The 22,500-nt window shown below is 41.4% G+C and overlaps 1 protein-coding gene across 1 annotated transcript in view; it reads left to right on the top strand.

Moving 5' to 3' along the window:
- Positions 1-22,500, top strand: part of dlgap1a (discs, large (Drosophila) homolog-associated protein 1a) — a 345,763-nt gene that overhangs the window by 242,015 nt on the left and 81,248 nt on the right. Inside the window, exons 11-12 of the mRNA XM_037681980.1 lie at positions 13,066-13,198; positions 19,491-19,582. Of these exons, the coding sequence (XP_037537908.1) occupies positions 13,066-13,198; positions 19,491-19,582 (225 nt within the window). The remainder of the gene's footprint in view (positions 1-13,065; positions 13,199-19,490; positions 19,583-22,500) is intronic.

The raw sequence follows: 22,500 nt of genomic DNA, 5'->3' as shown, positions 1-22,500 counted from the left end.
TTAGCTCACAGGAAAAGAGCGTGCCGAGGCAGCACGCATGCGCATTAGGTGAAGGTACAAAATTCACAGCGCCATCTAATGACCTGGCTTGGTAACTACAGCGGATTCAGGAGGGCGGGGGGGAATCCTCCGGATGTATGTAAACCCAAAATCTGACTGTGTCAACGCAAATATTTTCCTCTAATTAACATACGAAAAAACCTACATTTATCCCCATCGTGTCCGTGTAAATAGGGCCTAAGACAGCTCCATCAGCAGAAGGAGGTTGCTTTCAGAGAGGGAGACAGAGACGGCTATAGACGTGCAAAGTATGGATTTAGCAGGGAGGTGTCGAAGGCTAGATCCAGGTACAATGTACGGCTGGAGCAGCAGTTCTCTGCAAATGACTCTGCCACTGTATGGAAGAGTCTGAAACAGATCACTAACTATAGGCCCAAAGCACCTCACTCTACAAATGATCTCAAACTGGCTAATGACCTGAATGACTTTTACTCACGCTTTGACGTCATGGACTTCCATCCCCCCATCCCCATCCCTCACACTCCAAGCTTAATCACTTCTGATTGCCCCATCTCCCCTCTGTTCTCTCTGTTTGAGAGGAGGATGTGAACAGGCTGTTTAGGAGGCTGAATCCATACAAGACAGCAGGCCCTGACTATGTGTCCACCTCCACCCTGAGACACTGTGCTGATGAGTCGGCCCTGGTCTTCATAGGAATCTTCAACTCTTCTCTGGAGTCATGCCACGTCCCAGCCTGTTTCAAGACCTCCATCACTGTCCCCGTCCCCAAGAAGCCACGCGTCACAGGACTAAATGACTACAGGCCTGTGGCTCTTACGTCTGTAGTCATGAAAACTTTTGAACGTCTGGTTTTATTCCACCTCAAGTCCATCAGCAACCTCCTTCTGGACCCTCTGCAATTTAACCTACAGAACCAACAGGTCTGTAGATGACGCCCTAAACCTGGCTCTCCACTGCACCCTGCAGTATCCGGACTCCCCAGGAACCTACGCTAGGATCCTGTTTGTGGACTTCAGCTCTGCATTTAACACCATCCTTCCTGCTTTGCTCCAAGACAAGCTCTCACTGTTCCATGTAGAAGAAGATGGCGCAGGTGTGTAGGGCTTGCCGTTCCTCGCTCTCGGTTTTTCTTCTATTTTTGTTATTTTTACAATGTTTTGTGCATTGTACCGAATCATATTTACAGTATGATCGTCGGGCACTTTTGAAGCTCCTTACATTTGCTGAAATACCTGTGGAGTATTTGTACAGTGGTCAGCACTCTCTTCCACCTAGTCTGTTCGAGATTCCTGCATTCTTGCTATGTGACCCTGGCCTTCCACCCTGGAGGAAACATTGCAGACATCGTTGGAAACGTGCGGGGGTTTTGGTGAAACTAAGGCACCATGTGGATTATTCTGTCAAGAGTTATGGGGCTCGCTCTGGCTCTGATCATTGCCTCTCTGACCTGTGGTGCTCCAGGAACCCTGCTGCTGGCCAGCTACCCGCGCGCTCAGTCCATGTAAACAACAGGAGTTGTTTACCTGCGTGCCGCACAAGCCAACTTCAAAATCTGCGGCTGCTGGCGTGCACTCCCCTCACCACGGCTGTGTCTGCGTTGGACCTTATCAGGATGTGTTTTATCAATGAAAGATCTGTTTCCAACAAGACTTTTATCCTCAATGACTTTTTTAAAGACAAACTGTTGGATTTCCTCTATGTCACAGAGTCTTGGATATTTGATGGTGAGTCCAGTGCCTTGGTGGAATTATTACCTCCAGACTGTCTGTGTTTTAATGCCCCGCGGCCATCAGGCCAGCATGGTGGTGGTTTACTAACAGTCTTTAAACCAAACTTTGCCTGTAAACAGTTGGCCATCCCGGTTTCTCGCTCCAGCTTCGAGCTGAGCGCCTTTGAACTCGGACATTCTCCTCCATTTCTGTGCGCGTTCATCTACCGCCTCCCTCAATCCAAGGACTTCATAACTGAATTCTCTGACATTTTGGGTGATTTCAAACCAAGATACAATCATGTTTTGATTATTGGGGATTTTAATATGCACGTGTGTTATCAGGAGAAGCCTTTCATGAAGGACTTTTTAGATTTACTTGACTCTTTTAATTTAACTCAGCATGTAAACGGTCCCACCCAAGAACACGGTCACACACTGGACCTCGTTTTAACACGCAATGTTTCTGTTTGTAATTTGGAAATTGGTGACAATGTTTTTTTCAGATCACATGCCTGTATTGTTTAACTTCACACCCCCCCCCCCCCCTCCACACACACACATACACACCTCCCCGTCCTACTGCTAAGCTGTGCATTTCTGCACGTACCACACGTGCCATTAACCGTTTCACTGCTGCTCATTTCACTGTTGCTCGTTTCACTGCTGCTCGTTTGACTGAAGGTTTTAACTCTGAGAGGACCAAACAGCTCTTGGTGTCTCTTATCACCGAGGAGCTAACCTTCCAGTTCCACTCTGTCTGTTTAAATTTTCTGGACCGTGTTGCTCCCGTTAAAACCAGAAAAACGAAACTTGGATCAGAACCTTGGCTTAATGATTTCACTGAAGCCGTTAGACAGCAGTGTCGCAGAGCTGAACACAGGTGGAGGAAATACTGGCTGCAGGTTTCTTTTCAAATGTTAAGGTAGAGTTGGCGTCATTATCAGAAAGCAGTTAAAGCTGCTAAATCTAAATTCTTCTCTGATTTAATTGTCTCCAACTCCCACAACACCCGAATTCTTTTTTCCACCCTGAATGCAGTTCTACACCTCAGTGAACCTTCACCTCTGGAAGCCTCAACTGAACTGTGTGAGAACTTCCTCCATTTCTTCTTAGAAAAAGTTGCGAACACCTGGGCACTCATTTCTCCACCAGCTCATGATCCTTCCATCCCATCTCAATGTGCAACTGTATTTGACCACTTTAAGCCAATATCTTTGTCTTTTCTGGAGCAGGTCATGTGCAGCATGAAGCCATTTGGTTCCCCCTTTGATGTGGTCCCCCCTTGACTACTAAAAGAGGTTTTTCCTACTCCGAGTCCCTCTATTCTTGCTATTGTGAATAGCAGTTTATCCTCATGTGTGGTGCCTAAAACTTTTAAACATGCTGCTGTCCAGCCTCTCCTGAAAAAAAGACAAACCTTGACCCCTCAGTCGTGTCCAAATTCTGCCCTGTCTCCAGACTCCCATTCACCTCTAAACTACTGGAAAAAATGGTTGAGTCTCAGATGAAGTGCTTCTTGGAAGATCACAATATCCTAGAGTTATTCCAGTCTGACTTCAAATCTCTCCACAACACTGAAACTGCTCTACTGAGGGTTTTTAATGACATTTTCCTAGCCACTGATGCAGATGATTCTGTGCTGCTTGTCTTATTGGACCTACATCTGTTTTCGACACCATCGACCATGGGATTCTCATTTCTAGGCTAGAGCAGTGGGTGGGCATCACAGGGTCAACCCTCAGTTAGTTTAGGTCCTACCTCTCTGACAGAACCTTTTGTGTCAGTATCAAAGATTTAAGTTCAGCGTCGGCAGCACTTCAGTGGGGGTTACCTCAGGGATCCATCCTCGGTCCCCTTCTCTTTTCTTTATACCTGCTGCCACTTGGTGCTATTTTCCGCAATTACAACATACCATTTCATTTCTACGCCGATGACTGTCAAATTTACTTCCCCCTGAGGCACAGAGGCACACGCTCTATTCAGAATCAGAATAGTTTATTATTGACATGTCAATGAACGAGGTTCACAAACTAGGAATTTGCTTCGACATAAGGTGTGAATAGTAATAAAGTAAAATAAAGTAAAAATAAAGTAAAAATGAAGTAAAAATGAGAACATTACATAAGACATAAGACCTGTGTACACCCACAAATAAAGTAAAATTAAAAACATAACATAACCATATGTACACCCATACAATAGAAAACAATAAAAAAGCTTAGAAAACAGTACAGATGGAGTATTCAATTATAATACAGATGTAATGTGACCAAAGCAGAAATTATGAGGTAGCATTATGAGTGTTCAGAAGTCCAACAGCAGAGGGGAAGAAACTGTTCTTATGGCGGGAGGTTCTGGTCCGAATGGACCGAAGCCTCCTGCCTGAGGGGAGTGGTTCAAACAGTCCGTGTGCAGGGTGAGCAGGGTCAGCTGTGATCCGACCTGCTCGCCTCACAGTCCTAGAGACGTACAGGTCGTGGAGGGATGGAAGGCTGCAGCCGATCACCTTCTCAGCTGAGCACACAACGCGCTGCAGTCTGAGTCTGTCCCTGGCAGTGGCCCCGGCGTACCACACCATGATGGAGGAGCTGAGGATGGACTTGATGATGGCCGTGTAGAACTGCACCATCAGCTTGGCCGGCAGCTTGGCCTTCTTCAGCTGTCGCAGGAAGTACAGTCTCTGCTGGGCCTTCTTGATGAGGGAGCTGATGGTCGGCTCCCACTTGAGGTCCTGGGTGATGGTGGTGCCGAGGAACCGATAAGAGTTTGCAGTGGTGATGGGGGTATCATTACAGGTGGGGGGGGGCAGAGGGGCTGTGGCTTTCCTGAAATCCACAATCATCTCCGCTGTCTTCTGGGCATTGAGTTCCAGGTTGTTGCTGCTGCACCAGGTCACCAGCCGGTCCACCTCCCTCCTGTATGCAGACTCATCACCGTCCGAGATGAGCCCGATGAGGGTGGTGTCATCTGCAAACTTAATAAGTTTCACAGAGTCATGGCTGGAGGTGCAGCAGTTGGTGTAGAGGGAGTACTATTGTACTATTCAACATCTTCTCGACTGCCTGGCTGACATCTAGGAATGCATGGTTTTAAACTTCTTAATTTTCAACGAGAAGAAGTCTGAAGTCATCTTGTTCCATCCGAATGGCACGTCCATGAACCACTACATTGATCTTTCCTTTCTAGCTCAGTTAGAGAAACAAAGAGTCACCAATTTGGGAGTTTTGGGTCAGCAGATCAGATGCTCCTTTCAGTTCCAGAAACCTGTCGCAAGCTCAGAGGTGACAGGGCTTTCTCTGTTGTAGGTCCAAGACTGTGGAATGAGTTGCCACTGCGTGTCAGGCAGGCTCCCACACTCACAGTCTTTAAGTCTTGCCTGAAAACCCACTTTTATTCCCTTTCCTTTGACACAGTGTGATTGGTTTTGATTCTGTCTGTTTTCTACAGTGTTGGCCATTTAGTTATTATCCACTGCTATTTGTATCTTTATTTTTAGTTTATATTTTCCTGTCCGCTGTGCTTGTTTGTTTCTATTGTAAAGCACTTTAGTTGGCCTTGTTTTTGTTTTAAGTGCTCTATAAATAAATTGGTATGGTATGGTATGTACCTGACTTCACCTGCAGGTAGATCACAGACTTCCTAGCAGACCTGAGTCAATGCGTGCAGCTGGGGAAATTTGTCTTGGACACTCAGACTTTAAGCACAGGATCTCCACAGGGCTGTGTACATTCCTCTCTGCTCTTCTTCCTGTACACCAACTGTTGCACCTCCAGCCATGACTTTGTAAGCTTATTAAGTTTGTGGACGACACCACCCTCATCAGGCTCATCTCGGATGGTGATGAGTTTGCTACAGGAGACAGGTGGACCAGCTGGTGACCTGGTGCAGTGACAACAACCTGGAACTTAATGCCCAGAAGACAGTGGAGATGATTGTGGATTTCAGGAAAGACACAGCCCCTGTCGACGAGGAAGAAGGCTGGCACAAGAGGAGGGGGCGTGCCAAAGAGACCATCTTAGCACCAACATAACTGGTTTGTTCCACTTTGGAGTAAACTGTTGGGGGAAGAATCGTTTTGTGTTGTGTGTTTCCTTGACTGATGAAGCCTTCTGGATGGAAGGTGAAACGTTTCAGCACAAAAAAAGAAACTGTCCAGATTTCCTGACTGAAAAATGTTGGATTGTATACCTGGATTATTGAGCATGGGCTTTGTTGGTTATGAACCAGTTTGACATGACTGTCGATGAGGAAGAGGGCCGGCACCGGAGGAGGGGGCGTACCAAAGATACCATCTTAGCACCAACATAACTGGTTTGTTTCACTTTGGAGTAAGCTGTTTGGGGGAAGAATCAGTTTTGTGTTGTGTGTTTTCTTGACTGATACAGCCTTCTGGATGGAAGGTGAAACGTTTCAGCACAAAAAAAAAACTGTCCAGATGACCTGACTGAAAATTGTTGGATTAAAATGTCTTAATTAGCCCCTTCTTTACTGTGCACATTTTCAACAAACACAACACACACTTTATCTTAGAATATCTTTACTCAGCACATATGACAGTTTAGGTCAAAATGCTATAATTTTAAAGTGACAGTGCTATAGTTCATAATTTCTTATGTGGCAACCCAACTGACATGGAAACTACACAGTTTTTTTGTGTAAAGTCACTCTTTTTTTTATTACCCAAATAAACACTGAATGAACACTAACGTTTCCAGAACTTGTTCTTGTGCAAACAGGACCTTAGATCACTTTGACTTGGTCATTTTAAAAGTAGCTCGCATAATGAAAAAGTGTGGGCATCCTTGTCATACCCTACTTCAGTTTGAAATAAGATGATATATTACAGTTAGTGTGGACCAACACCATTGGGGAGGTATATATTAGCTTCACCCATGATATGAATTTGGGACGGAATTTAAATAACTTTAAAGTAGCCCCACTCCACCTGGTCAAATGCTTTCTCCACATCTAATGAAATAATGACTTTGTCACAGGTGTGTTTGGGTGGGCTAGGAGTGTACAGCACATCAAGCAGCCACCTAACACTGAAGAAAGAGTGATGGTTTTTAACAAACCTGGTCTGGTCTGGTGAGACAATTGTGGGGACCACCCGTTCAAGTCTTTTTTCCAGGACCGTTACAATGATTTTTACATCATTTATAAGCAAGATAGGTCTATATGAGTCACAATTTAGAGGGTCTTTGTCTTTCTTGGGTACAAACTAAATTATAGCTTGACGCATGGACGGTGGCAATGTCTGTGCAGCAAGTGACTCCTCAAACACAGACCTTAATAAGGGTGAGAGTAGACTTGAAAATTTCTTAAAATACTCAGATGGGAAGCCATCTGGTCCAGAGGATTCCCCATTTTCCATATCATTGAATGCAGAGTTTATCTCAGCTACAGAGGACACCCTCTCCAAATTGCCAACTAGATCAGGACTCACCAAAGGAAGCTCAAGATCTCCAAAATAATTATGTCCAATACTTTAACTGATGACTCAGCCGTATACAATGACTGGTAAAATGTACTAAAACATATTAATTTCAGCATTGTTGTGACATGCAGCTTCCTGTTCCTTGTTTATTGCTGTAATAGTTTGGTTGGCTGACTGTCGCCGCAGCTGATGTGTGAGCAAATGCCCAGCTCTTTCACCGTGGTCATAGAATCCAAGTCTAGATTTAGATATTAAATAATCTGCCTGCTGAGTAGACAAATTATTAAATTCAGTTTGACCTAACAAATGTTTTTAATTAGATTCTGTGAGGGGGTGTGGCTATATTCTCTGTCTAATTGGAAGATCTCATCAGTTAATTGTCTTAGCTGTACCAAGCCCTTCTTTTTTTGTTTGCACAATAAGTAATTATTTGACCCCTCAGGTAGGCCTTTAATGCCTCCCAGACAGTACAGAGTGGCGTTCCTGGTGTTCGGTTAACTTCAAGGAAAAATTAAATTTCAGATGTAAGAAATTTGGTAAAGTCTCCCTCAGATAAAAGTAAGGGGTTGAATCTCCACAGACAATAAACAGATTTTGTGACCGAGATAAGCAAGTTCATAATAAATGGACCATGGTCCAAGATGACCATGACCCCATAGTCACATTCCTTCACCAAAAAGCAAAATTTGTTCATCAAGAAAAAAATAGTCGATACGGGAGTGTGTCTTATGGACTGAGGAAAAAATTTTGTATGATCTTGAAGTAAGGTTACAGAAGCGCAATACATCAGCCTCACCATATGACTCAAAGAATAAATTGATTAGTTGAGTGGACTTAGTCAGAATAGGTTTCCCCATCAAACTACGGTCAAGAGATGAAAGCACACAATTTGTGTCACCACCAATCATAAGATTATGTGTTTCACATATTTGAGAAGAGGTTATTAAAAAATTTAGAATCATCCCAGTTGGTAGCATATACCAAAATCAAGATCACTGGCAGTGTGTATAACTTACCCACTACTATAAAATACCGCCCAGCATTATCAGCATGCACACTTGAGGCTGAAAATTGCACCTGTTACCGACTATAATAGCTACCCCTCTTGATTTGGATTGAAAATTAGACTGAAACACTTGATAGGACCATTTTTTAATAAATTATTCACAGTCTGCAGAGTGCACATGGGTCTTCTGTAAAAAGGCAATATCAGTTTCAGATTTAGATTAACAGATTTATAAAAATTGCTGATTGAGAGAGGCTGATCTTGTGGTTTATTCTGATTTATTTTAATCCTCGTCTTCTGTTGCTGGAATTATATTTTTCTTGATGTATTCCATCGCTTTAATGGAGTCGATAAAAAGTGTTGAATCCATTTAAAAAAAAAAACTTGTCAAGGGACTGCATATGCGAATTAGCTTTTGCTATAATCTGAAACAGTGCATCTAATGGTGACATTTATGTTTGAGTTGTGCATTGTCCCCTTTTTAAATAAAGTTCATTCAAGTGTTCAACTGTTTTAGGTGTGACATAATTTTCTGGGATTTTGTAGAACTATTAAGGGATTTCACATTCCAGCTTACAAATTTAACTGGGGAGCCACTAGAGTAGTCAACATCCTTAACGCTGGTCATAATTGAACAGCAGGAAATAATTTACATACAAAAAATCACAAGCCAATACCTAATAAAAGAAACAAACAAATACAACAAAAAAAAAACATAAAACTGATCTGGCATAAATCCAACCCTCTCTCCTACCTGAACACGGAGAGCGCAAACATCCCTGTCATCTGAAAATCTACACATTAGTGTTTACCTGGAGAACACAGTCCAACTATCTGGGCTCCCGTCTGCCCACATGCAATATAATGGTAATAAAAAAATGTATAAATAAAAAATGCAAATGTTACCGTAAATATCAAACGTGCATGGAAATCAGTTCAGAGTGTTAACACTGTGGAGTCACTTTCCAGTACCAAAAATAGAATTAAGAGAAGAAAGGAAAAAAAGAAAGAAATATTGTCCAATCATGGGGTGTGTACTTTATACCGAAACTTACGGTAATCAATTTAAATCAATGGGCAGCTGTGGCTGAGTGGTTAGAGCAGTCGTCATCCAATGCAAGAGTTCGGGGTTTGAATCCACCAGCAGTCACATGCTGAAGTGTCCCTGGGCAAGACACTGAACCCCTCGTTGTTCCTGATATGTGTCTCATCAGTGTATGAATGTGATGAAGCACTGATTAGTTTCTTTAAAATGATTTGTTCAATTGGCTTTGTAAAGATCTAGTAGAGTGCTGTATGAATGGGTAAATGAAGGCACTGGTTGTAGTGTAAAGCGCTTTGAGTATCTCGATAAGATAAAAAGGCACTATATAAGTACAGTCCATTTACTATTTAACACTGTACACTTGCCCCTCAATACAAATAAAACATTATACATACCGCTGTCAAAGGACCACAGCCAAATATTGAGTCAAACACAGATTTATAAAAATTTTTGACTGAGAGAGGCTGGTCTTGTGGTTTATTCTGATTTATTTTAATCCTTGTTCTCTATTTATTATTATTATTATAACCTTTATTTAAATAGATAAGTCACATTGAGCCTCAAAGACTCATTTACAAGTGAGATCTGTTTGGACAGACAATAAAAAGTGGTGAAAATGATGCATAGGGTTTGGAGACCAAAAAAATTCCTAAACACGCTCTTAATATTTGGTTGAAGGTCAACAGTGTGATAATGAAAAAAAAATCTCATACACTAGCACATAATGATGTCAACATTGGGGGGGGGGGGGGGGGACGCAACTACGGTGAGCATTCAGAGACAACACACAGAGGCACTGCAGAGTTCATATAAAATCACTCAATTTAAATAGTTCCCTCTTGAGAGATCCGTACACACTCGGGGGGTGCCAAGGATGGCCAAGGACGAATCCAAAGAGTCCTGAAATGATGACAGAATGTTTATTCAGCTGGGCCCATCTGAAAAGTCCATAGAGATGCATCGGTAGGAGGGGAGGGAGGGGCAGAGCTTCTGGTTTACAAAACTTCCAGGTAAATTAAGATAATATGGCCTGTCAAGGCCAGTCAGGGAACCAAATTCAGATAAACACAATTGTTTTGGGGACAGGCAGAACTTTAATGACATCTACCTTGAGTTTGTGTTTGTAAACTCGGTTCTGAAACGTCCAAATTAAATGGCCACACCAATGGATCGTGCCCGAGAATAATCCCCGAGATCTGATCCATCCTGCCAAAAGCATTTGAGTCTGGGTGCTTGAGGCACAAACCAAGCCATCATAAGGCAAGCAGCCTGATCGGGTCTAAACTCACTGCCAACAACTTCCTTGATTGTAGATAAACCAGGAATCAGACATCTGCCCTTGACAAGAGCAAGTATTGAAGTGTTGCTGGAATTATATTTTTCTTGATGTATTCCATCGCTTTAATGGAATCGACAAACACCTTGTCCGTCTCTCCATGTGTGATGCAAAGCCATGCCGGAAAAAGGAGACCATACTGGAACCCCGATCTGTTCCGCAGGAGTCACGTCACCTCTGTGAACGCTGCTCATGCCCTCACCACTCCCTGGGTGTAGTCAGCTGCGATAAATATGGCTGATTCTTTGAAGTTGATCGGGCCACCGCTATGTGCCCGCCGTAGTATTTCCACATGTTCTTGATGGTAACAAAGCCTGACCACAATAACTCCTGATCTCCTATCTGAGCCTCTTCTCCCCGGTGTCTGGTACACATGATCAATCGGCAGCAATTTGCTCAATTTTAGGGCTTCTATTAGCATTTTAGCTATCACCATGGTTGTACATTCACCTGCCGACTCAGGAAGTCCAATAATTCTAATATTGTCACGTCTCATATTTCCCTCCACATATGCAAAACGTTTTTAAGCCCATTGATTTCACTCCTCAACTCCTTCACGTCCCATGTAGTTTTGCTATTTCATCCGAGCATAAGGACAGACAGTTCTCATTCTGCAAAACATCCTATTTTAACATGGTCAAACTCCGCTCTGAAACCTGCAGTGGTGTTATCAAAGCTCAGCTCGGACTGCTTTCAGTTCACTCTTAATACTGTAGTGAACTAGACCTCCGACATCAATCTGTCTCTGAAGACCTTCAGGGGACAGGAACTGTTATTTCATTGATTTGAATCCAGAAATACAAATTATCTCATCAAGAGACTATTTAATTGTATCCTGAATTAATCAATTGAAAAAACACTCTTCTTTTTATATTATCATTAACTATTTTACAATATCTTGATAATCCAAAGTGTGTTTAGTTCATACCATTTCTAAATGTTGAAGTAAACCACTCATTTAAATCAACTGTGAAACAGTATTAATGATTTTTAAACGTCATTAGACTTCATCAATCATACAAGTTAAATGTCTATTTACGAAGTAAGTGTGCATTCACTCTTCTGTCCGTGTGAGGAGTGGACCTGATATCGGTCGAAAGTCAGAGACAAGTTATGAGAACGAAGTGCCTTGTTTTAAAACTCTTAGACAGTAAATAAGAACTGGCTGGCACCTGCATTCTCTCATATCTTCAAAATATTTCTCTGTCTGTACTAACTGTTCTTAAAACATTTCTGCTGTCTCCTGACTTCTAATAACCCTCTGACATCACTAAAACTACACCCCTGCTGGTTGTTTCAACCAATCAGGAAGTACCAAGTGACAGGAAGTGGATACCCTTTAAAAGTCAACACCTTGGAACTATTCAGTCTTTTCCAGTCTTTGAGTTTTTCCAGTCTTCCTGGAACTTTCAGTCGAAGATGAGACTCAGTCTGATGGAGTCTTCCAGCTGAACTAAGTAGCTGATGGATTTGACCATGTGCCAAGGGTCCATCCATTCCAGCTAGTCACAGCCTGCCTCGGCTGTGACTCACCCCGAGCATTAAATGCTCAGCTTCTAAGGAAGCTTATTCTGTTGAACTGAGTACTTCGTCACGACTTCTGACGACCCCAGCCACTCTGACTGGAGACGCTGAAAAGGGAGCGTGAAATGGACCTCTGTTCTGGAGTTGATGTATCCACCATCTCAGGTAACAAGCCGTTGACGCCCTGAAGTGTACCGGAGGGCTGAGCTGGATTCGGAGGAAGGGTGCCATTTTCTGGTTCAACACATAACTTTCATCCATCTAAACCTCCTCTTTAAATCTTTAAACTTCTATTCGCCAGTAAATCAAGCTAGATGCCTTCAGAGATGAATCAGTCTCAATCAGTTATCTTCTGTTGTCTTTAGTAAATCGCGTCAAGTTTATTAATCAGAAACAGATCAGCAACTAGCTGAACTAGCTTTAAGAATAATTAATTAGTAGTGAAGCTAACAGCTAGCTCACTACAAAAAAATTAACATTATCCATCAGAGCCACTCTTATTTTCATCCTAATTATTGCTATGACTTGGGATTTAATTGAAGCCAGAATATCTGTTCTCAGAGCAGACTCGTCTGTCCTTCCAGAACTCGGGGAAGGCAAGGGCGACGCACCTGTTGTTTCATCAGCTTTTCCATCATGGTGGCCCAAGGCTACAGCCATGGCAATGTGCTGTGCGGGTAAAGAGACTGAAACCTTAGACTTCTTTTGCTTTGAGGCCTATTACAAGTTTGTTGATTCAGTTATGCAATGATACTAGTCTCAGAGACAAAATCCAGCTCGAAGGCAGGGAGGATATAATCATAAAAGACAACTTTTCAGCGGGGCTGACTGTAGTTCAGCTGAGAAGCAGTTCACCTGTCCGCCGCCATGTTCCCTCTCCGAGATTAAGATAAATTAAAGAAATATGGCATTAGCTTCAATATGCTCTAAATTTCAGGATATAGGATGTGGTTTTCTTGTATGATAATTTTTTTTTTGTTGGTAGGTGGTACATCAATCAGTCTGTCAAAGAGATGGACGCTGGTTTCTGAAGCTGCTCCAAGCTGAGACTGACCGTATGGAGGGCTGGTGCCGACAAATGGAGATGGACCAGCAGGAGAATGACCTGCCTGAAGACAGTAGGTCTCTTCTTACAGTCGTACAGTTCTTACAGTCTACGTGAATCATGTTCAGCCTTCAGTGTGTGAGCACATAGATAAACATATTGCCACAAACATTTCAGCTGGCAGCCCAGCTAGATGTTCTTTTCTTAATAGAAAGAGAAGATTTTCAAATTTGTTTGTGCCAACAATCACATCATTCCAAATTTCACACTTGTAGCCCTAAACCTAAAATATAAAATAAAGTCGTTGGTAAAAAAGCAGAGAATAAGCTGTGGAACCCCCACAGCCAGCATTCTCTGAATGTCTCTTATGCTCCTAAAGTATACAGATCATTTAATTTCTGAATATTAATGTTGATAAAACCCTCTGATGCATGAATTAGACCAACTTCCACCACATTGCAGCTGGTGCATCATGATCTGCTTCCTTAGCCTTCTCTGCTCCTCTATTGTTCTTCTCATTCTCACCTCAACCTGTTCAGCTGCTTCGTCATTCTCGTCATCCTCAGCTCCCTCAGCATTTTCTGCTTCTCAAGCTTGTTCAACATCCTCCACTTTCTCAGTATCCTCAGCTCCACTGTCACCACTACAAGCATATGCTATTCCTTTTTTTTCTGGCAGCCAGTCTTTGTCATTGCCTCTAATATTGTCCTCACTTGACTCAGGTATTTCTTGCACCACCTTGCATGACTTGTCCCCTACTGTACTTCAACGAATGAAACAACTTTGCATAAGATATTGTTTTAGTTACAAAAAAATTGGTCTAAAAACTCAAATGTGTTGATGTACTGCTGAGGTATTTACTGCTATTAAAGTATTTTCCAGAATACTAGTTACTGTAAAATTGTGAATTTTGGTTTAAATACAGCCAGTGTAGGACCCAGGATCTCAAAGCTATTAAATGATCAACAATAATTTTTCCCCAAAATAAAATTAACATTTCATAACTAACATTTATATTTTTCCTTGGTTAATATTTGTTGCTTTACATTTCTCTATCTGTCAGTTATTTGATTAGACTTGCGCACTTACACTAACTGGTCAGTGGGTGGCAGTGTACAAAGTAATGAGTGAGGAAATCAGGGGTGTCCAAAGGTTTTCACATGTGGACCAAACCAAAACTGTTTAGATGAAAATAGTCATGAGCCACAAAAATTGTAATTTAAGATGGATAAAAAAAATGCCCATTTTTTTGGTGGTTTTTTTTTCTTCTTCTTCTTTTAAACTCCCAGCAATGTGATAAATATTTTGGAGAAAAGACATGAGCTTACAGATTTTAATGTAGAAGTTCTGAATTGTTGTAGATCCAAAATATTGCAAGCCTCAAACATTACTTTTTATTATTTTATTTTATTTTAAAGGGTTTAATTTATTTGATTTTCCGAATCTATTTCTTTTTGTTTTCTTGTGATTGGAAAGTTCATTTTTTAAATAAATGAGCAATATGAATAAATATTATTTTAAAAGCTGGTGAAGATTCTCAGTCATCCAGGACATGATAAATTCAAAAATATTCAATACAAAAACAACTGGACTTTATTTGTAACAGAAGACGTTTCGCTCCTCATCCGAGGAGCTTTCTTAATTCAAAGAGCAGAGAGTGAGGGGTTCAGGTTATAAGGCTGAGATAAGATACACATACATATATAGATTGACAACTCATACCTCACACCTTAACAGTAGGGGATTCTTAAGGTCTTTGTTAATCTAATTCACAGATGAGGCCCCTCTGTTCCCATCAGGTGTGAAAACCGGCTGGGAATCAGTCTTAAAGTTGCATTATAGGTTTTTGAAAGTTGAAATCTGAGGCCTCCTGCTTTAAGAGATGTTTTTTTTTTTCTCTTTTAACATACATTGCTTCCTTCACCCCCCTCTCAACCCGTCTGTGGTCTCGGTCCAAAATGTGCACATTTTGGTCCTCAGAGTGTCACTTATCCGTGAGGTGGAGGTGAACAGCTTAATCTTGTCCTGAGTAGGTGGCTCTCCTGTGTTAAGCCATGCGTCTATGAAGAGGCTGTTTAGGTTCTCCAATGTAGAGGTCTGGACAGTCCTCGCTGCATTGGACCGCATACACTACACCACTCTGTTTGTGAATGGGTGTTTTGTCCTTAGGGTGGACCAGCCTCTGTCTGATAGTCCTGATGGGTTTAAAATGTACTGGGATGTTGTGTTTGTTGAAAATCCTTCTGAATTTCTCCGGTACTCCAGCAACATAAGGGATGACAATGTTTTTACATCTGTTGTTCTCCTTTTTCTGTTTATTAGTGTGTTTTGTAGATTTCCTCGCTGACTTGACAAAAGCCCAGTTAGGATATCCACATGTTTGAGGAGCTTCTTGAATGTGTTTCTGTTCCTTTTCCTTCCCTTCTGTCTTCGTGGGGATGCGTTCGGCACAATGTTGTAAAGTTCTGATGACAGAGAGTTTGTGTTCCAGTGGATGGGGGGAGTCAAACAGATGATACTGGTCTGTGTGGGTTGGTTTTCTGTAAACTTCCATGTTGAGGCTGTCCTCTCTTTCCATCTGAATCAAACAGTCCAAAAAAGGCAGCTTGTTGTCGTTTGCATCCTCTCTGTTGGACTTGATGTTTTTATCAACAGAGTTAATGTGTCTGGTGAATGCTTCTATTTCCTTGGCTTGGATTTTGACCCAGGTTTCATCCACACATCGGAAACAATGGCTTAGCGTTGTTCCCTCAAAGGAGTTTAGGGCTCTCTGTTCCACTTCCTCCATGTAGAGATTGGCAAAAATGGCTGACACTGGAGATCCCATGGCACAGCCGTGCTTCTGTCTGTAAAAACTGTCATTGAACTTGAAATAGATGGTATAAAGGCAGATATCCAACAGGGTGCAGATCTGGTCTGGGGTGAAGTTGGTCCTGTTGATTAGGCCATTGTCTTGTAGAAGTTGTTTTCTGATGGTTTCTACTGCTTCAGAGATGGGTATGCAAGTGAAAAGAGAAGTCACATCATACGACACAAGGGTTTCTCCTGGGGTTAGTTTCAAGTGTTGAACTTTGTTGGCAAAATCAATGGAGTTCTTTATGTGATGAGGTGTGTTTCCAACAAGAGGAGCTAAAATACCAGCCAGATGATTAACAATATTGTATGTCGCTGAGTTTATGCTGCTGACGATGAGTCTGAGTGGTGTTCCTTCTTGGTGTATTTTAGGAAGTCCATAAAGACAGGGAGTGGCTTCACCCAGGTACAATCTATAATACAACAATTGATTGATTGTTTTCTCCTTTTCAAGTTTTTGCAGGTAATCTGTGACTTTCTTTTTATAGGTGCTAGTTGGGACCATCTTCAGAGTCTCGTAGGTGTTGCTGTCACTCAGTTTTTAGCTCCTCTTGTTGGAAACACACCTCATCACATAAAGAACTCCATTGATTTTGCCAACAAAGTTCAACATTTGAAACTAACCCCAGGAGAAACCCTTGTATCATACAATGTGACTTCTCTTTTCACTTGCATAGCCATTTCTGAAGCAGTAGAAACCATCAGAAAATGACTTCTACAAGACAATGACTTAAACAACAGGACCAACTTGACCCCAGACCAGATCTGCACCCTGTTGGATATCTGCCTTTCCACCACCTATTTCAAGTTCAATTACAGTTTTTACAGACAGAAGCACGGCTGTGCCATGGGATCTCCAGTGTCATCCATTGTTGCCAATCTAAATATGGAGGAAGTGGAACAGAGAGCCCTTAACTTCTATGAAGGAACAATGCCAAGTCATTGGTTCCAATATGTGAATGATACCTGGGTCAAAATCCAAGCTAAGGAAATTGAAGCGTGGAGAACAACAGATAGAAAAACATTGCCATCCTTTATGTTGCTGGAGTATCAGAAATTCAGAAGGATTTTCATCAAACACAACATCCCAGTACATTTCAAACCCAGCAGGACTTTCAGACAGAGGCTGGTCCACCCTAAGGACAAAACACCCATACACAAACAGAGTGGTGTAGTGTATGGGGTCCCGTGCATCGAGGACTGTCCAGACCTCTACATTGGAGAAACTAAACAGCCTCTTCACAGATGCATGGCTCAAAACAGGAGAGCCACCTCCTCTGGACAAGACTCAGCTGTTCACCTCCACCTCACAAATAAGGAACACTCTTCTGAGGACCAAAGTGTGCACATTTTGGACCGAGAACACAGATGGTTTGAGAGGGGGGTGAAGGAAGCAATTTATGTAAAAAGAGAAAAAAATGTCCCTTAATAGAGGAGGAGGCCTCAGATTTCAACTTTCAAAAATGTGTAATGCAACTTTAAAACTGATTCCCAGCCAGTTTTTACACCTGATGGGAACAGAGGGACCTCATCTGTGAATTAGATTAACAAAGACCTTAAGAAACCCCTGCTGTTAAGGTGTGAGGTGTGAATTCAGTCTATATATGTATGTGTATGTGTATCTTATCTTAGCCTTATAACCTGAACCCCACACTCACTGCTCTTTGAATTGAGAAAGCTGCTCGGATGAGGAGCGAAACATCTTCTGTTACAAATTAAGTTCAGTTGTTTTTGTATTGAATATTTTTGAATTCTTTTAAAAGGGTATTTTTCATCCATGTGGACCATTTGGACCACCTCATTTGGATTATGGATGGCTCAAAATGGGGATTGAACTTCTAAAAAATCGTACAGCTGGCAGTTACTAGAACATATCCATAGGAGGTTTGAAGCAGCACTGATAATCAACTTGTATGCAGATGATACCACTTTATATTTCTTTAAAAATGTCCAGTTTCCCTCTATTAAATCAACTGCAGTTTATTTCTTTTTTTTATGAAAACACTTGTTATATTTAGCCAAGTTTTATGAATGATTATCCCAAAGTCAAACTTTTGGTAGAAGTTAATAAAATTTTGGGGTGCTTTATAACATGAAATGATGACGGAAAGGATTAATCACAGCCAAAGGTTTGTATTTGTGGGCCTCACAGCATCAGTCCAGGGACAACAGATTAGAGTTGCATACGGGACTAAAAAATCCTGCCCAGCACAAACCCGTAGGCATTTTGACTGAGCTCGACCCAACCAGATCAAATTAACTGTAATTACAGGCCCGAACACACACACATACACACAAAAACCCACAATTTTTTAAATTAAACTTTTACTGCTTTTGTAAGCAAATCAGTTTGACATGATAGTTTTAAAAAACATATTTCAAAGAAAGGAAGATATAAGATTATTTGTTTATTAACAAGTCACCAAATGAATATTAACATACAAAATGAATAGCCTAAAAAAATCAACTCCAAAGATAACAAGATGAACAAAAATAATTTTAGAGCAAAATTATTTGGAAAAATATAGAACAAGTCTATTTTAATGGAATGTGCTGCTTGCTTCAGCTTTTGTAGCTTCAGGTGCTGTAACTCCCTTCATCGCAGATGACAGCAGGGTGCAGAGTGAGATGCGTGTGGCCGATGATCCATTCGGCCGGTCAGCAGACACATGCGGCCGATGATGCCGTTGTCCATCTTGAAGCCTAACGGGACTTTTTTTTCTCTTTTTTTTTTTAACCTCTTTTAACTGGCCAGTCAGCAGACACATGCGGCTGATGATCCCATTGTCCACCTGTTGTTATTTTTACCTCTTTCAACTGGCCAGTCAGACCTGAGCGTGCACCTGTCCTGACACACTTCAGCAGGTTTCACTGTGCTGGTTTTGTAGAGTTCTCCTGTTTTTAGCTTTTGTTTAATACTTTCCAGCTCCATTATGTCGCCTGTTGTAGATCAGTTACAATTCCTCAGATGTTTGATAAGAGCAAAGGGTGGGCAAGGGCACATTAGTAATTGTTACGCGATGCAATAGTGCTCCTCTCTCTTTTCACAGTCTGATTAACTTCTGCACTCTATTTTATTCCTTTCTCATCCTCAACATATAAATGTACTGCCTCTTCCTCAACAAATAGATTAACACAATTTTATATTGTGCGCTCTTATTTAGCTTTCTTTGTGCTATATGATTCGTTAAACCGCATCAAAAGCCTGAAACCAGCCCGACCCGTCCATCAAGCACATAATTTTGGCTTGCTCTGGTCCAAATTTCTGGTCAGGTCGGGCTGGGGGCTCGAGCCAAAAATCGCAGCTCTACCACAGATGGCCCTCAGGCCACACTTGGACACCCCTGAAGTATACCATCAGCATCTATTCTTTCACCAAACACTTGTGTTTTGAATAGCTCTCCACTGACTAATTTGCATATGTGCACCATGTTTGTGTAGTTTACAGAAAGATAAAAATAACTCAGACTTTCTGAAAGTATTTTGGATGTTCTCTGTGTTTGTGGTCTCAGTCCTGGAGAAGATGAGGAGTGCTGTTGGAAGTGCACATCTTCTGATGTCTCAAAAGTTTCAACAGTTCAGGGAGCTGTGTGAGGAGAACCTGGTGAGTGACACTTATCTTACTTATAGGAAATGTACTATCACACTGATTATTTTAATTGAAAAGGTTGACATTCCATCATCCTGCAAGCTGTTGTGGATGGAAGGGGACAGTTGTGGAATGTGTTTGCTGGATTGCCAGTGTTCTGAGACTGTCCACGCTGTGGGAGTTAGCCACGAGAGGAAACCTATTCCCAGCTCATTTCAGGACCATTGGCACAGCGACTACTGGATACTACATCCTGGGTGACTCAGCTTGCAAGTCTGGCTCTTAAAACCATTTTCTGACACTGGAAGACTAACAGCAGATGTACAACCAAAAATGTTGTAGTACACGGGTTGTTGTGGAAAATGCTTTTGGTAGGCTGAAGGGAAGATGGTGTTGTCTTCTTAAAAGGAATGACTGATGTTGAACTTGTGAAGTCCATGGTGCTGACCTGCTGCGCTCTACATAACCTGTGTGAAATTCATGGAGACGTGTACGAGACCTTATTGGATGAACCTGATGCAGAGGCAGCTGCCCAGCCACCCTGGGAGGCTGTGACACAGGAAGTTGGGGAAGGAAGAGATGATGTCAGAAATGCTCTAATGGAGCATCTCATGATAAATCATTCATCCTCATTTGATGAACTGTTTAAACTAATCCCCAAGTGTAAACATTTTTTCTTTACCTGCATGCCTTAAACCCGTCTTTGTAACATTTAATTGTAGCTGTTGATAATAAAGATGTATTACAATATCTTGACTTTTGTTATGAACAGAATTGCACTAGAAAAAGGTTCATGTTAAAATTGATAAACAAATCTCACTGTGCTGTCATCACACAAACTGCTTTTAAGAGCAGCTGTAGATTTAAAGAACATTATTGTTGAATTTCTCCTTGAATCTTAAGTTTTGTGGTTCATAAGAAAAAAACATAAAATAAATGTACTTTCTATATCCATCCATCCATCATTATCTTTACCCGCTTGTTCCATTTTGGGTCACGGGGGTCGCTGGTGCCCATGTCCAGCAATCACTGTGTGAGGGGCAGGGGACACCCTGGACGGGTCTCAAGTCCATCACAGGGACACATAGAGACAAACGAGACAAACAACCATTCACTCTCTCACTCACACCTAGGGACAATTTAGAGTTACCAGTCAGCCTAACATGCATGTTTTTGGTCTGTCGGAGGAAACCGGAGCACCCGGAGAAAACCCACGCATGCACGGAGAGAACATGCAAACTCCACCCAGAAAGGCCCCTGGACCGGGGTTTGAACTGGGGACCTGCTCACTGAGAGGCAGCAGCTCTACCAGTTGCACCACCGTGCTGCCCGTACTTTCTATATATTATTTTATATATATATATATATATATATATATATATATATATATATATATATAAAACTTTAATAATATACTGTATATATTTTACATCTAATTTGTATTATATTTTAATTTATATTACACATAAACTAATTAAAAATAGCATTTTTTGTCTCACTGTTCATCTTTACAATACAGGCTGTCATATTTTCACTGGAACGACTGAAGTACACATTTTTTGTGTGATGACTTCATCCTGGAACAACAAAAGACTAATTTAATAAGAGTAGAACAGATTGTAGAAATCTTTTCTTAAGAATCCATCCATCCATTATCTTTACCTGCTTGTTCCATTTTGGGTCACGGGGTTGCTGTGCCCATGTCCAGCAATCACTGTGCGAGGGGCGGGGTACACCCTGGACAGGTCGCAAGTCCATCACAGGGCCTCTTAAGAATCATGAAATCTGAAATGTATAAAAGGGACAAATCTCAAATGTGCCTAACCTTCACTATAGATGTGAAGAAAAATACTGTAAGCTTTTAACATTGAAAATTATAATGCAGACACAGGCCATAAGAAACAAGTTTTTTATTTGAAAGTAATAAATATATATAAAAAGGGTAACTACTGAAACAAAACTACTAAACTAAAAACTACTAAAAGTACTACTACCTACTGATTATCAATTCGAAACAGTCAAAGGTCTCATGGCACGCCCAAGATCTCCCAGCACACCAGGGAAGGCTTGATCGAAGGCATCGGTCCGAGCAGCCTCCTCCCTTCTCTGGGCTGCTTCTTGTCCTCTAGCCTCACGTGCGTCATCACGAAGAAGACGAAAGTGTCTCTCACACTGTTCCCGGTCCTCTTTCTCGCCTTCTTTCAGCGCCAAAATCAAAGGCTGGTCTTTAGCTGACAATTTACTGTGTCTTGCCCAGACAGAAGAAAAGACAGGTGGTTCATCATTAAACACTGTTTAGACACTGTTTTTTGAAGAAATGCTGAAAGGTGCCATTACTGAACGAAAGCTCTTTGTTGTTAGACTTACAAGATCATTTTTGGTGACTGTACATAATGAAGCAAGCAATGAATTGGAAAAAAAATATATATATATATATATATATAAATATACACGTGTGTACACAGTAAAATTAATATTTATTAATGAATAAACTACTAGAGTAGCTAATATATTTATACAATGAACATGTGCCGCCCTCTACTGGACCTTTAATGTAAAATCACATTACAACATCCATCCATTCTCTTTACAGCTTCTTCTGTTTGTTTGCACTTCAAACTGACTTCTAAATAACAAAGTGCTTGTTAAAGACAGAAAATACAGATTTAAATAAGCACTTCATGTTCTTTTGAAGTCAGCTTGAAAACAAACAAAGCAAAAATAAAACGCCTACAATCAACTCAATGATTTGGTGTTTTTGACTGGAAATCTTTACAGTAAAAGTCCATGAGCTGCTTAAACCAAACATGTTCCACCTGCCAAAACCAAAATGTTAACTATCAAAAACATGTTTCACTAGGAACACTTTCATGTGATTTTCATGGGCTCCGTGTTAAAATAGGAAATTTTCGGGTCGTGGGGGTCACGGGTGC

The sequence above is a fragment of the Nematolebias whitei genome, chromosome 9 (assembly GCF_014905685.2).
Source record: "Nematolebias whitei isolate Nwh7 chromosome 9, NemWhi1, whole genome shotgun sequence".
In the NCBI taxonomy this organism is placed as follows: domain Eukaryota; kingdom Metazoa; phylum Chordata; class Actinopteri; order Cyprinodontiformes; family Rivulidae; genus Nematolebias; species Nematolebias whitei.
The sequence above is the reverse complement of the archived record's forward strand: the minus strand, read 5'-3'. Positions and strand labels throughout refer to the sequence as shown.